This window comes from Belonocnema kinseyi, chromosome 5 (assembly GCF_010883055.1).
Source record: "Belonocnema kinseyi isolate 2016_QV_RU_SX_M_011 chromosome 5, B_treatae_v1, whole genome shotgun sequence".
In the NCBI taxonomy this organism is placed as follows: Eukaryota; Metazoa; Arthropoda; class Insecta; order Hymenoptera; family Cynipidae; genus Belonocnema; species Belonocnema kinseyi.
The window spans coordinates 141513138-141529925 of NC_046661.1; the positions used below are offsets into that span (position 1 = coordinate 141513138).

A 16788-nucleotide genomic window follows, 5' to 3' on the forward strand; every position below is an offset into this window, starting at 1 on the left:
TTTAAATTTAGTCAGCCCTAAGATCAATATTTTTTCCCCCATATTGAAAAATAAAAGTTTAAATAACGCGGAAATTTTTTTCGGGAAATGTTAATAAATTTTAAAGAATCGTTTGTGGCCTTGCAAAGAGTTAGAGGAAGAAAAAAGTTTATTTATGCAAATAATGATTATCGACGGACACATTTAGTCTGTACAGTAGAAGTTTGACTTCTAACTTTCTCTGTAGGTAATCATGCAATCTGTTTTACCCACAGACCCGTAGAAGTTCGAAATTGTCTACTCGCTGCGCTAGTGCTGCTTTGATACAGCCACGGTTGGCCCACTCTCATAGAAAAGTGGTGAACGGATTATAGTAATTACTACGTCCCGTGGTGGCGCTCGTGTGAATTCAGAATTCGAAATGAACTTGAGCAGACGATAGAAGTTCTGTCGTCTGCTCACGTCTGCTCAAGTTCACTGTAGCTGCAAGAATTATAATTTTTTGCTATCTTTTCTATCTTTCTATGATAGATCGATTGCAACAGACTTAAACATTTTATTGCATTTGATCGATGATAGATTTTATTTTGTTCGATTTTTGGTTGGTTTTTTTGGTTATTATTATTCATGTATTTATTTTAGAAAGAGAAGTCAACATAACCTACAAATTAAGGTGAGAAGGAAAGGAGGGGGGGGGTCGTTGCCGTAGACAATAGTTCTTGCTACGTCCCCTAGATGGCGCTAATCTCACATTTTGCCACAATCTATAAACACCCCCCCCCCCAATACATTAGAGTGGGCACATCGTGAACACAGCTGATACCAGACTGATACGTATGTCAGACCAAATATGTTTATTTGCATTTCAAGTACAAACATTAGTTTCTGCATTATTTGTGCATAATGTTCGTGAGCTATTTTTGTTGGTTTGTCCCACTTTGATCAATATTAACCTCATAACTAGCCCATTGACAACATTGTAAATTGCTTCCATGCCTTCTATTTATCGTGCCAAATTTTTAACACCATATCTCCTTCCGTGTGGACGTAAGTTGGGAAAGAAAACTTCCACTGGTATTTTCTTTAAAAAAAAAACCTTTTTCTCAAAATTTCCACCGGAATAAAGCAGAGACTTGGACTTTATTACCTCCTCTTTCATTTCCCAAACCTTCATAGCGATACCTCATTTCGTTTAGACGTAAGTTGGGATGGAAAAATTGAAGACCAGGTTTGGTCACGTGACCCTATCGTCACATGGCCTTAAGAACAAAATTAATATCATTTTTTTCTCGAGAAACAGGGTGATTTTCATAAAAATGAAAACAAAATAGAACAGAAAATTGTTTTGATTAATATTATAATGTATGTATAGGTATCATATTGAATTCAATGCCGCCAGCATCTCCACAACAGGAAATTGAAAGAATTAAAGAAATCAATCGCGCCAGAATTTTTGCTGTTTTTTGGGCTCTTAAAAGTGCAAAAATTAATTTTGAAAAAACAACTCCTATCTTTTAAAAACTACTCTTAAAATAAAATATGAATTCAAACTAAACGTAAGCATATAAGAATGTTTGGCTTTTTTAGGGTCTTTTTGGAATCAATTCCGATTTTCGGGCTATAAAATTTGAAAAATTTACAAAATTAAGCTTGCCAGAATTTTGGGGTTTTTTGGGCTCTTCAAAAATGCAGATATTAAAAAAAAAACCCCTATCTCCGAAAAATTACCCTTAAAATAAAATGCACAATTGAACTAAAAGGAAGCATATCAGAATTTTGGGATTTTTCAAGTTCTTATTGGCACCAATACAGATTTTTTGTCTCTTTTATGTTTGTGAAAAAAAAGTATTTTTGGGGCGGAGGTGCTGCCTGCTAGCGCCTACACTAAAGAAAATTTGATAAATTATGAAAATCAACAGAGTCAGAATTTTTGGCTTTTATGGGCTCTTATAAACTGCAAAAATTAATTTTGAACAAACAATACTTCTCTCCTAAAAATTACCCTTAAAATAACGTACGCACCTAGCCTAAATGTAAGCATGTCCGAATATTGTGCTATTTTTCGACTAATAAAAACCCTCACAGATTATTTCCAAAAATCAGCCGTAACCCTTAAAAAAATCCCAAAATAAAATATATGGAATAAGTACGAGAAAAAATATACCGTAAGTCTGAGCTAGTTTTGTGTTAATTAAAAATAACAAATTATATCGTCCGAAAACAACCCGTAATACTGACAGCTACCCCTAACTAAAAATATAGATGTTAAACAAAACTAAAGAAAAATATAATACAAAAGTCAATGGCCAGAGCCTTCACCAAAAAGTCCGGGGTTTGAGAAAAAAAGAGAGCCCAGAAATCGAGATTTATCCCAAAAAGACCCCAAAAAAGTCCGATATTCTGATGTGCTTATATTTTGTTCTGTCACGGTTGATTTGTTTGGTTCTTTCAATTTTCCATAGTGAAGGTGCTGGCGATCAGCACCGCAACCCAAAAGTTGTTTTTTTTTATAGAAAAATAAAAGAACCCAAAAATCGGCATCAGTGCACAAGAAAAGACTGAAAAAGCCCAAAATTATGGCATAAAGAAAACATTCAAATTCCGTTTTGGAGGTGCTGGCGGAACGCACCTCGAAATATATTGTATTTTCGAAATGGTTGAAAATAGTTGCATTTTCATTAAAAAAATATTAATTTTCTACAAAAAGAAACGATTTTTTCCAATAATCCAATGGTGGAATTTTATCGAAAAAGAGACGAATATTTTAGAAGACTGTTGAATTGTTAACCAAAGAAGATCAATTTTTAACCTAAAATATCCTCCCCTAGGGGCTGTAAGACCTTGTAGTTGGTGGAGAGGCTTAAGCGTGTGGGACATAGGGAACAAACGGACCTCGGCCTGAATGCGTATGGATATGGATAAAAGTAACCCCATAAACTGACTCTCCTGGGTGTTTTGAGAAGGATGCCTATAAACGGACTCTCCTAGTACGCATGATTGTAGTATGATAGACGGGTGAAAGAGCCTATCTAACACGGGTATTCTGGATCCCTGGGTCGAGGTCTCTCCTGAACTAATCTCCAATTTCTGGTATCAGCACGGGAATAAGCTTCAGCCCGCACAGTGACCAAGAAACAGCCCTCCGTTGGTATGATGGCCTGCAAACGGGTATTAATTGAGTTTCTCGCTCAATGTGACCACCCCCCCTAAGGCATGGGTGTAGAGTGATCGTGCCCATGGAACTTCGGCACCTAGGGGTTACAAAGGTGTCCTAACGGCCTCTCCAGGACACCGGAAGACCTCCTCGAGTAATTAGTCTTACCCTTGCATGCGGGGCTCATCTGGTCAGCATCTGGATACGCTCTTCGGAGTAATGCAGCAAGCATTAGGAATAGTAGATTCATGGTGTAAGAGGACTGAACTTTCAGTCAATCCGAGTAAGACGGATGTTGTGTTCACCAGAAGTTACAAGTGGGGAACCACGGGCACATTGAAATTGGTGGGACAAAAACTCGAAATCAAAGGGCAAGCCAAATATCTAGGATTCATCCTGGATAAGAAGCTGTCATGTAACGAGCACGTGGAAAATCAGAGCAAGAAGTTAGTAGCGACTCTTTGGCTCTGTGGAAGAGCCATAGGGAGAAGCTGGGGCTTGAAACCGGAGACACTTATGTGGATCTACATAGCGATCCTGCGACCCAGACTAACCTATGCGGCAGTCGTCTGGTTGACCAGGGTCGAACCTTCTACTGTGAAGTCCCGACTGGAAAGAGTCAGGGGACTGATTCTGAGAGGTATCACTGGTGCGTCGAAGTCGCGCCACGATGGCCCTGGGGGGTACTAATAGGTTTGGAATCCCTCCATCTCATCATATAAGCCGCGGCTTCGAAGGCAGCCTGGAGACTAAATATGGTAAACGATAGTAGTATCTCGATAGTTATGCGGATACCAATTGACATCACGAAGAGGCCGACACTGAGTATGCTCAGGGACAAAATGTCCTCATGTCGCTACCTCTTCGACAAAAAGTACCGAGTTAGCCTATCCACGAAAGAGGAATGGGCTAACGGTGAGACACACCTGCCCAGTGATAGAGACAACTGCTGTACAGATGGCTCCAAGAACATGGAGAACGCTGGAGCAGGTGTATATCGTAGAAGGAACGGAATGGGCTTCACAGTCGCGATAGATTATGGCCTTGCTCCAGTGCGCCTACAAGGCAATGGAGAATGGCGGAAAAAGAAACATTTGCATTTGCTCAGATAGCAGGGCTGCTACCATGGCTCTGAATGGAACAAGGACCACGTCGCTGCTAGTATGTGAGTGATTTGAGGCACTGACTAAGCTAGCGACAGAAAACCAAGTCACTCTGTTCTGAATCCCTGGACACAGTGGCATCAGGGGCAACGAGATATCGGACAGGCTAGTCAAGCTAGCAACAAAGGGAAATTTTACTGGACCTGAGCTAGCTGTAGGCATTTCCAGTAGGTTGGTCACTGAAGACATTACCAGTTGGCTGAATGAAGAACATCAAAATGAGTGGGATGCGGTCTCTGGCTGCAGACAGGCTAAAACACTCTTGGGCTCAAAGCTAAACCCTCATCGAGCGAAAGAAATACTTAAGTTCGGGAGGAATGAAGTCAAAGTCATAACAGAAATGTTTATAGGACATGGAAACCTCTGGTATCACATACATGAAATAGAGCTTGAAGAAATTCCCCTCTCTCGTCTGTGCGGAAAGGATAATGAGACTTCCACTCATATCCTCTGTCACTGCCCTGCGATTGCGGGGAAACGTGTAACACTCACGACAGTTTCTGCATCAGTGAGTCTGAAAGGTCTCTCAAAGTGAGTCTCAAAGGTTGAATTTTATATTCAGAAAGACGAATTTTCAATTAAAATGTTGAAATTTTAACACAATAGTTACATTCTCAGCCAAAGAGATGAATATTTAACTGATAAATCTAATTTAAAAAAAAAATAGTTCAACTTTTAATCAAATTAATTAATTTTCATTCAAGAAAATTAATTTTCTAAGAACAAAAAATCTAATAAAATAATTCTCAACAAAGAAGTTAAGTTGTTAATGAAACAGATGAATTCTTAAGAAAAATGTAACAGTTGATATTTCAATAAATAAATTTGTTCTACTTTAAATATAGAATAGTTGAATGTATAAAAAAGACGAATTTTCATTTTAAAAAATGTCGAAGTTTCAATCAAAGAAATTAAGTTACAACTAAAACGATGAATCTTCAACTAAAAGAATAAATTATAAAAAATTAAGCGAACATTCAACAAAATAATCAAATTTTAAACGAAAATTCGTTTGAATTTCGTTGAATTTTTATCCAAAAAGAGATGAATTCTTAATGAGAAATTGAATACTTGAATTTTCAACCAAAAAAACCAAATTTTAACCATGAATTTAATAGTTAAATTTTACGGTAAGAAAATTAATGTTCAATCGAGAAAAAAAGGATTTTAAAGAAAATATTACAAATTTCAATCAATAAAATAAGTTTTTTTCGTAGTTGATTTTTCAACCAAATTGTTGAATTTTCAACCAGCAAAAATGATTTTTTCACAAAACAGTCGAATTTTCGATCTATACCCCAGTCGTTGGATTCTAAAATAAAAAGATACATTTTTCAGGAAAAATTAAATAATTAAATTTTCATTAAAATAATTATTTTTCAGCAAAAAAAAAAACGAATAAAAAAAACGTGAATTTTAAACTTAATTCTTTAGGCTTAATTTAATAGTCGAATTTTCAAATAGAAAACATCAATTTTCAACTAAAAATAGAATTATTGATTATTCATACGAAAAATGTATATCTAATTAAATAGCTGAATTTACGGCAACAAAATTATATTTTTGATAAAATAGTTTAATTTTGTAATTAAAAACAGTCAAATCTTAACCCGATCTTTGGATTTTTAAATAAAAAATATAAACTTTAGACGAAAAATTGAATAGTTAAATATTTATTTAAAATATTAATTTTCAGTAAATGTACTAAGTTTTTCAATCAATAAAATTTATGATTTTTAAAAGTAGTTAATATTTTAACCAAATAATTGAATTTTCGACCTTCAAAAATAAATTTTATAAAAAAACAGTGGAATTTTGTGACCAAAATACATCAGTTTGCAAACAAACAAATTTTCAACAATATATTTAAATCAACAAACAATCAAAAAAATGTTAGAAAAAGATTAACTTTTGACCGAGTTATTGAATTTTCGACCTACGAGCATCAGTTTTTCAACCAAATAGTACAATTTTGAACGAATTTTATATTAAAAAAGACGAATGTTAAAAAAAGACAGTTGATTGTTTTACCAACAAAGAGTCAAAGGCATTTAAAAAAAGGGGAACATAGGGGAGAGAGTGTGAATTTTGTAACGAATTTTTTCAATTATTCTTACTGTTATTTATTTGAATTTTTTGATGAAATAATTGCAATTTAATTAAAAAATGCCAAGTAGGTTAAATATCTATGGAATAAAAAATACCTTGAGATTAAAATCACTCTCCTTATCCATTTTATCTCCCTCAGTATCGTGCATATCCTAAAATAAAAATATCGTAATATTATTACAAAACATAACAAACACAATGAGAAGTGACAATGAAATTTTTTTATAAATTTTAAAATTAACCAACTTGTAAGGATGAAGATTCCTCATTTGAGAATGAAAATTGACTATCGGAATCGCTGATTTCCTCGATATTAGAGCTGAATAAACCATTATTACTCTTCTTCCTCCAAACTGGACTGAATCATTAAAAAAATTTGTCCATAAAGTGAAATTAAAAAAAATATAACCATTTTTTAATTATTTTAATCTTTATTGTTAGCATTTTTGATAAAAATAAGAGTAATAGTCACCTCGACGATCGTTGTCTTCTCAGATTCGAACTGTTAATTTCCGTAGCTGAGCAACGAAGATCTAATTCCATCTGGAACAGATAACTGCTACAGACAGTTGGAAAAACTAGAAATTGATACCAATTATAATTAAAAAACCAGAGCAGTCATCAAACACCATTCCCCTGCCCTCACTCCAGACTTCCCCTCTTTAACTTCTTCCTCTACTCTTTCCTCCTCTCTTCGCTTCCTTAATCAACACTCCTTTTTCCTTACTTCTCTTCATCTGCCATTTCCCTTCTCATTTCCCTTCACACTCGCACACTCCCTACCAGGCCTACTTTCCCTCCCATACTCCATCCACATTCTTCTTCCTCCCCTACGTTCCTCCCTGCTCACTGACCAAATTACGACTGCTCCTTCCCTATTTCCTCTCCCCTACTCACCTTCGTTTCCATCCATTTCCCTTACTTTCCCTTCCTTAAACACACGTCCCTTATTTCTCTTCACTCTCCCCATCCATCCTGATTTTCCTCTCCTTACTTCTCCTACTTCCCCTCCATTCAGTTCCCACCTCTCACTTCGTATAATTTCCCTCTCCTCATTTTCCTTCTCCTCATTCCATCAAATCGTAAATCATAGCTGGAAACTACGATAGAGACCTATTATGAGAAACCTATTAAGCTTATTAAGATGTTCTAAGTAGTTTGAACCTCCCTCTCCCACTGGTATAGTTCCCTACTTCATCGATTTTTACCTCTTATCCTGCTCTCACGTGGCTTTTGCCTTTCTTCTACAACTTCTTCCTCTACTACTTTCTCCTGTCCCCGCTGCATTAACACTCCTTTTTTTAACTTCCTTTCCTTAGACATCACTTCCACTCCCCTACTTTCCCAACCCTACTCTATCTGCATTCTCTTCTTCCCCTCACTTAAATCCATCCTTCCCCAGCTTTTTTCTCCCCTACATACCTCTCTCCTCACTGTTCCAGCTAACACTCCTCTTTCTCTACCTCCCATCCTCCATTAAACCCACCTCCTCTATTTTCCTTCACTATCCCTACTTCCCAATACCCCCCCACTTTTACTATTTCCTCTCCACTAACTTCCCCACTCCTCATTTCCCCTCACTTTCTATAATTTCCCTTTTCTCACTTGCCCACCCCTTATTTCATCAAATCGTAAATCGTGACTAGAAACTGTGACACAAAGCTTATCATGAAAAACTTATGATAGATATGCATGCAATTAGTTATATTAGACACATTAAGTTATAAGGGGTCATCCAAAAATTACGGCAGGTATGTTTCTGCAATTGTCAACCACCTCTTGAACAACATTTTATTGAGAATTGATAAATAAAAGAATGAACCACTTAAATGCAAATACAATTAATAGAAAAAATTAAGAAAATCCAACTATTTTGGTTGAAAGTTAATTATTTTTGGTTGAAAAGTTTATTATTATATTTTATGTTATATTGACGATTCTTTTTTTGTTTAAATTGCTATTATTTGTTTAAAAATTTAATTCTTTTGTTGAATATTCAATAATACTGATAAATGTCTTTCTGTTTTTGTTTAAAACTCAACAGTTTTGTTGAAAATTCGTCTTTTTGGGTTTAAAATTCAAATATTTTCGTAGAAAATCCTTTAATTTAGTTGAAAATAAACTTTTTAGTTTAAAAATCATACTTTCGGATTGTAAATTAAATTTTAAGATTGAGCCTTTTCAGTTTAGAAATTCTACCTTTTTGGATTACATTTTCTTTATCTAAAAAATAGTGTTTTTTAGCCAAATAGTGAAATTTTCAACAAAAAGGATGATCTTTTTGTTTTAAATTTCCACTAAGAATATAAATTTTTTAACCATTAACGGAATAGTTAAATTTTCAGTTAAGAAAATTAATTTTTAACAAAAAAAAAAAAGAATTTTCAATAAAGTAGTTCAATTTTCAACCAAAGAAACGATTTGTTTACCAGTATAATGAATTGTAAAAGTTGAAAATTCCACTGACTTGTTGAAAATTAGTTTTTCTTAGCTTTGAAATTCAATATTTTGGACAAAATTCTGATTTTAATTAACTAAAAATGCTCATAGTCTTTATAAATATTAAAAATAGGTTTTTTTTTAAAGATTTATTTATTAACATGCAGATTTTGGGTCGAAACTTCAACTACTTGATTAAAATTCATTTCTTTTGCCGAAGATTAATAATTTTATTAGAAGATTCACGCCTTTGGTTGAAAATTACTTTTATTTGTGTGCAACATTAAGTTCTTTAACTTAAAATTTAAATATATCACTTATAGTTCAAAATTGATTTATTTTAATCAAAAATTTAACTATTTGTTTAAAAATACGTATTTATATTTAAAAACTCATCACTTTAGTTGAATCCTTTGGTTAAAAAATTAACTATTTTTTGGAAATTTGTTGTTTTTTTTATTGACAGTTTCTGTCTTTTAGTTCAAAATTCGTCTATGATGATTGAAAAATTAATCTACCTGTTTGAAGATTTATAATTTGATTTCAAAATTAATTTCTTTGGTTTAAATTTTTTTGTGGGTGTACAATTAATTTTTTTAATTAAATATTTAACAATTCCATTTCTGGTAACAAATGTATCGTTTTTAGTAGAAACTTGCATTATTTGGTTACAATCCCATCCTTGTTTAGTCAAAGATTCATAATTTTAGTTGAAAAAAACATTTCTAAGAAAATTTGACTATTTTATTGAAAATTTGTTTCTTTGTTTTGAGAATCTATTCTCATCATAAAAATTTAACTGTTTCATTTATTGTTAAAAATGACCTTCTTTAGCTGCAAATTTAACTATTTGTTCAAAACTTCATCTATCTTGTTGAAAATCGAATATTTTTACTTCAAATGCTAGGAATTTAAAGTATTTTAAACCTCCCTTTGAAGAGAATTTTTTTAGCATTTTTTTCAAAAAAAATAAATTTTTTTTCTAATATAGATTAAAATTCTGCTGCCTTTTCTCTAGATTATAATACCTTAAGATTTATTATTTTCTTCAAGTAAAATTTTTTCTCAATATCTTCCCCCCCCCCCCCAAAGCGTAATCGTTTGACGTAATTTGGGGATGACCTCTTGAGATATGTAGGTATATGTATATATGCGTGCATTATATATTAAAAAAAACATGCTATAATTTACATCTCTAGCGGATCTCTTGAACAAAACGTTTAAACAATTGCTTGACCGTAAAATGACTAAATAGTGACCGTCAAAAAAAAACCGTTCAATGGGTCCGCGAAAACATATAACTCAACACTTTTTTCATCTTTTTTTATCAACTATTAATTTTTATTTAATCATATGTTTAACAAATTACAAATTAAAAGTTGTGTGCGGCACCCCGATTCAAAATATTGCACGTCACGTTGCCGCACACAGCCTTTACTTTTTAATTTTTTAACACATCATTAAAAAAAAATAATAATAAAAAAATAAAAGAGTGTTGAGTTTTATGTGAAATTGTGAATAAAAGTAAAAAGAGGTCCTCTAGGGATATACTACGAGAGGTGTCCAAAAAGTAAGTTTCCCTAGTCGGCCGTTTTGCCCCAGCGCCATCTAGCGAGCTGGGACCGAACATAGTTTTGGTTTAGGATATACCGATAAGAGCGGAATGGGTCTTAGCTGCCGAAAATTTTTTTTTCATCAGTACCGGTTTGGAAACCATGGAGCGACCTGTGAAAAATGTGTCCACTTGTGAGTTGCGTGCAGTTATTCGCTTTTTAACTGCAAAAGAGTTAAATGGCAACGAAATTCACACTGAATTGGTGCATATTTATGGTGAGAAATGCATGAGGGTGCAAATGGTGCGTCGGTGGCGTACATATTTTCTCGAGGGGCTGCGGAGAAGTTCATGATGAGCAGCGTGCAGGCGGGCCAAAAACCGCCATTACAGATGACGCAGTCGCAGCAGTCGAAAAAATCATTTTGGCGGTTTCGTTGCCATTAAGCCCTTTTGCTGTTAAAAAGCGATTAACTGCACGCAACTCACAAGTGGACACGTTTTTCACAGGTAGCTCCATGGTTTCCGAGCCGGCAATAATAATAAAAAAAATTTCGGCAGCTAAAACCGGTTCCGCTCTTATCGGTATATCCTAAATTAAAAATATGTTCGGTCTCAGCTCGCTAGATGGCGCTGGGGCAAAACGGCAGACTAGGGAAACTTACTTTTTGAACACCCCTCGTAATTAATGTAAGATTAAACATCACATTCGGGATTAAAGCGCAAGCTTCAGCCTAACTCAGCATTGGTCATGCTATACTTGACCTTTTTTCCAGGCTTGTAGAAAATTGATTGGCGATTATTGGATTAATGTTGCTCTACGAGGTGTGCGAGCGGTTAGTTAGCTGTTAGGAAATTTTAATATTGACCATGCGAATGCGGCAGGTCAGGTGCATTTAGTATTTTAGTAATTTTTTTTGTTCTATTTCTTTTGACGCGGCGAGCTAACCTGCGACGAATCCTCACCCTCGCCCTCGAGCTCAAACTTCTGGCGCTTCGATCTTTCCGCGTCGCTTTCATCGCCATTTTCACGCGACCTCGACAAGGATAAACTAAAAATAAAGTGAACAAATTTTATAATGAGATCAATCTCGAATTCTCGTGTTGTTTATTCAAGCAACACGCTCATTCCGCAACATCGCTCTGGCACAAGTCGCTGTTCAATCTCTCTAGGAAACACCCCAAGCGAAGAGCTTCAAGAAGTGGATCCGTGACAAAAAGCCCCCAAACGACAAAGTGCCCGCCCAATGAGAGTCGCAATCCGTGAAAAAAGCCCGCGAATCCGATAGCGAGTAGAGGCGTGCTCATACATACATCCATCGCGATGAAGCGAGTCGCTCTTTGATTCGTGGACCTTTTCACGGAGCGTGAATCTCATTGGACGGGCACTTTGTCGTTTGGACTTTTTGTCACGGATCCCACAAAGTTATCATGTGTCATATATCACACAAAAAACTCTCCTCTCGAGACCATTAGTGTTCAAGGTTTTTTGTTTTAGGTGTCGCTCACTCCACTTACACTCTTTCAAACCATTTTTCTCCATACTTTCCTATCCTTGCATACAACTTTAGCTTCCATTACATCCATACATCTTTTCATGCAAGCTCATTCGCAGATTCCCGCCATTCTTTTCTCGGTCAGTTTTTCCTCCGAATGTAAAGAAAGGAGCAAATAAGAGGAAAATTAGGACAACTAAAAGGACATTATATATGGAAGTTCGGGGAGAATAGAGGAGGATTTTACATAAGGCGAAAGCAATGTGCAGTATACATTAAGGAAACTAGCGCAGAATAATAATAGAGAGAATAGAGAGGAAGGGGGAAAAAGCACAAAGGTATAAAACAAGAAAGGAAAAATTTAGAAAAGCAGAGTACGGACTTTAGAAAAAAGACTAATATAAACGAAGGAACAGCATAGTAGAAGGTTGGAAGACTGAAAAAGAAAGAGAGAGAGAGGGATATAGCTCTAAACAGTGTCAGATTAGAGGGAATAGAACTGGAAGATATGTTAGAAAGGATAGTGCGAAAGTAAAGATAGCGAAAGTGGGAAGTATAGGAAAGGAAGGGGAAGAGAAGAGCAAGTGGCACTGGTGAAACTACAGAAAAGTGAGAACTTAAATATGGGAGAATACATATAGGAGGTATATGGTGGTATTATCACGTAGAAAGCGAAGAGTTGATAAAAATTAGGGTGACTGGGGCTAGGAGAATAAATAATGGAATGAAGAAAAATAATCTATAACCGAGAGGTTATAGATGAAAGGTTTTAAATACAAAGGAAAGAAAGAAAAAGATCTTGGTTTAAGCTTAAGAGAATGCAAATATAAAGTGTATATTTCGATTAGAACAAGAAAAGGGAACAGTTAGTAAAAATTGGGGTGACACGGTCCGAGGAGAAAAAGAAATGGAAGAAAAGAATATAAGAAATATTGGGAAACCTAAAGAGACGAGAAAGTAATTATTTCATTTATCGTTATACTACTGAAACGTAGCTGGCTTGAAAAATGGATGGGTAATTTATAAAAAGAATGATAAGAAAGAGATAAAAGAAGAAAAAGTAGGAATAATAGTGGAAGATGTAAATATGAGAGAAAAGAAGCGGAAGATAATGTAAACGGAGATACGTAAGAGGAATCAGGGGAACGGGATGAGGATGGGGAGGAAAATGATAAACAAAATCTAAACACAAGATATTGAATGGGAAGGGAAAGAAATTGTCGAAGATCTTTGAGGAAATGAGATGAGTAATCCTAAACAGAAAAATAGAAGGGAATGGAGAAATAGAATATGCACGCTCAGGAGGGGAAAAGAAAATAGTAAATCATTATGTGATAGAGGAGGACAAGGTAAAAGAGAAGGTCAAGAAAAGGTAAAAATAAAAACAGGAAAAGGGGAGTGGTGAATAGAAAAGAAAGAATACATTAAGGAATGGGTAAAGATTATGAAAATGAGAAAGGAAAATCTGAACAATGTCATGGACATCATGATAGGAAAAATAAAGAGAGTGAAAAACAAAACAGGGAGTTCTTGATGGACAGATATACAAGATGTAACTGGGGGATGGTGGAGGAATAAAAATATAATAAATAGTATCAGACGATAGGAAAGAAAGGAGTATCAAAGTATTTAGACAAGGGATGGGTAGCAAAAACATCGTCAAGAATAGCAGAATTTAGATTGAAAAACGAGGTAAGTGTTGGGATTTATTAGGAAAAAAGGAGAACAGAAAGTGCAGTATATGTCAATGAGAAGCGGAAACATAGGATCATGGACGAGAAGAATATAGGAGAGGAATTCAAGATAAAGGAAGCAATCAAGAGAAGGTGGTAAAGAGAAGATTATCTTATACTCACTACTGATTTTTAGAGTAGTGATACCCCGAGTCTCTGACAACTCGCCTCGCCAGGGGAAAGAGTTCATCTCTTCGGGTCAACAAGGCAGGAACAAATCTACAAATTTGAGCAGCAGCTTCATTCACGGAAACTTCGTGAAGAGTCAGCGGCTTTTCTGGTTTTCTTTTGCAATCAAATCTACCGTAGATGGCGGCGTATTTCCTAATTTCTTCCATTCTGCGGGGATCTGTATCTGACATAGCCATCACTACCTCAAGATTCTTGCAAATCTTCTTTTTAACATTATGGGGCTTAGGATCCAGAGGCCTGAGTGAAGCTGCCAGACGCTCTGCAGCTTCAGCGAGTCTTTGAACTTGAGAAGGCGCTAGAGTTGGTGTTGGTTGAGTTGGACTAGGTGGTGCAACTCCACTAGGACTTGGAGTAGTTCCGCTTCCACAGGAAGACTCGCAAGTTCCGACCTGATAATACATTATCAAAATTTAAAAATCATTAAGATTACGTCAAATGAATGCTAGCACTTATAAATATCTATCATAAGAAAAGAAAAATCACCTGCAGAACACCCGGACTGTGAGCAGCAGTGTAAGATGGAGGAGCATTAGGACTAGGACTGTGCCTAAAGGTTGAAGAGGCCACAGGTGTAACCACATTAGAGGTAGGCACAACAGGACTGACACTTCTGCAAGGCAAAGGTGGTAGCGACACGTGTGTCGGAGTTGTCATTGACTGTGAAGATGTTAAACTTGCAGAAGAGTTTGTCTGCTGAAGTCTTGGACTCATACGTGAGAATCCAGACACGGGTGGGGTTTTCAAAGTTGTTGCTGATGTTGGCACCACTGGTGTTTGAAACAGGGCTACAAAGTATCAAATTTCAACGTAATGGTAGAATAAACGCTGTTAGAGTTGGTGCATTATTACAAGTATAAGAATTTGTTCTTACAGGGATTAGTCAGCCACTCTTGAAGCGCTTTCTGAAGACGTCTAACGTGGAGTGGTTTACTCGCCATTCCAACAAGGGCCATTATTTCTAGAAATTCCTCCTCTCCAGCGTCACATAATTGCTGAACATCATCTCCTCCTGTATATGCAAATGATTTCCAAATGAATCGGGGGATTAAAATTCACAGGAAGTTTGCATTTATAATTTACAACAAAGAACACAAAACCAAATTTTTTGATGAGTTACCAATAGATTAATGAAAGTCTATTGCCAAAACGCAATATAATTTAACAATACAGTGGACTCTCACAAAGCGTCTTCTCTCGCCAAGTGCCTCTACCTTCCTTTCCACTAAAATTCGGTAAGCATCTTCAGCCAATGCGCTCAGATATATTTTCCGCCAAGCCTTAGGGGCCTAACCACAGAGTATTAAAGAGAGTGGATGCTGCCCTAAGAGCAAAATGTATTTTCCGTACACAAGTTTCAGCGCTCCTACAGATTCGGAGAAAAAACTAAACCTGAAGGTTGCGACATTCAAATCTAAAAAGTATTTAAAAATTTGAAATGACTTTATTAATTACTATGTAAATAAGGTAATAATAATAGATCATTTTTTTTGTAATAATACATATTTTATTTATTAAAAGTAACCAATACAAATGTATAAAAATTATAGAAGTCCATATAAGCATAAAGTTACACGTTTAAAATTATCACCATTTATTATTAACCATATAACTTTGGTTCACTCTAATTTAATTTCTGAAGAAGATTCCAAAGAATTATTCCCCGCTTGAGCTGTTAAAAGTATAATCTCTCGACTTGAAACCTTATCGCCCTTTTCGCTGCCAGTGCTTTTCTCTTCACGAGTATCTGTAATTTTACAATTTAATTTACATTGAATTCGCGTTTACGAGTTACATTAATTGTGATTGTTGCAAATTACTGTTAAAATGTATTCTTTTTTGTTGTTTTGAATTTGCATACCAGGTTAGTGAGGTAATATAGACGCCCTTCATACTGTTTCTACAAGAACAATTGTACTTATTATTATTGTACTTACGTTGTAGGGTTCGCTACTGGTAGACTAAAAAACGAACATCGTTAATTTTTTACTGTACTGTTGTTGCACTAACACTACGGTAATGTGGTATTTTTTATTAAAAACCGTTACGATGAAACTTGTACCCAAAACACTTTTAACTCCAGAGAAGAAACATTGTAGAAAGTAAACTTCCTGTTGAAATGCCCGAGCCTCTTCTTCGAAGCGGCAGAGTGTGCTAGTGTCCTGTGTAGGTCACCTTCCACTCTCTTTATTAATTTCTGAGCGAGATTTGGCGAGTGCACCAGTGCAGGATAACCGAATACGCTATTAGTGAGGCTTCCTATCCCGAGTACCGGGCGCTTTGTGAGAGTCTACTCTATATAATGTATCACACTAAATCTAAAGTTATCAATTTGATCTGCATCAAAATAATCCAATAATATAGCAGACTTTTGTTTTCTTATGTTGCAGCGAAAACGATACCTTCAGATTTACTGTGATTATGATTTCAGAATCGATGGTGGCGCCGTTCCACAGTGGCAAACGCGAAGAAGATTCAACTTTACAATCACGGTGTGTCCACTCCCATAGAAAAGTGGTGAACGGATTATAGTAATTGCTACGTCCTCTAGGTGGCGCTCGCGTGAATTCAGAATTCGAAATGAACTTGAGCAGACGATAGAATTTCTATCGTCTGCTCACGTCTGCTCTAGTTCACTGCAGTGATCCCAGATCTGAAACGAGACGTGGTCCAATACTATGACACGTCTATGTCCGTGTGGATATGGTAGGAGACGATATAAATGCCTGGGTTGCGCGCGCAACCCATTTCTCCTCTTCTGAATTTGAAAACTCGAAGATGCACGATTGCCGATCGGAACAGTTCGGCGGTTCTATTTATATCTCTATCTGCTTTGAAATAAAATGAAGAGATTGGGATTATAATATTTCCAGATTTCGATGCTGGGCTGGCGATTCTCATGATTTGAATACTTCGCGCGCCTCTTTAATGCATGTATTTTGAGGTTACGTTACTTCAAGTATAAAATATAAAT

General features: G+C 35.7%; 2 protein-coding genes across 3 annotated transcripts in view; one reads left to right on the forward strand and one right to left on the reverse strand.

Annotated features, from left to right (window-relative positions):
• LOC117173467 (kappaPI-actitoxin-Avd3c-like) overlaps positions 1–16788 on the forward strand; it is an 89375-nt gene that overhangs the window by 13486 nt on the left and 59101 nt on the right. The gene's annotated exons all lie outside the window — the stretch shown is intronic.
• LOC117173465 (NGFI-A-binding protein homolog) overlaps positions 1–16788 on the reverse strand; it is a 62653-nt gene that overhangs the window by 616 nt on the left and 45249 nt on the right. The window contains exons 3-9 of the mRNA XM_033362057.1: positions 14689–14826; positions 14301–14602; positions 13749–14206; positions 11346–11448; positions 6878–6948; positions 6652–6763; positions 6501–6557 (exon numbers count right to left, since the gene is read on the reverse strand). Coding sequence (XP_033217948.1) covers positions 6501–6557; positions 6652–6763; positions 6878–6948; positions 11346–11448; positions 13749–14206; positions 14301–14602; positions 14689–14826 — 1241 coding nt within the window. The remainder of the gene's footprint in view (positions 1–6500; positions 6558–6651; positions 6764–6877; positions 6949–11345; positions 11449–13748; positions 14207–14300; positions 14603–14688; positions 14827–16788) is intronic.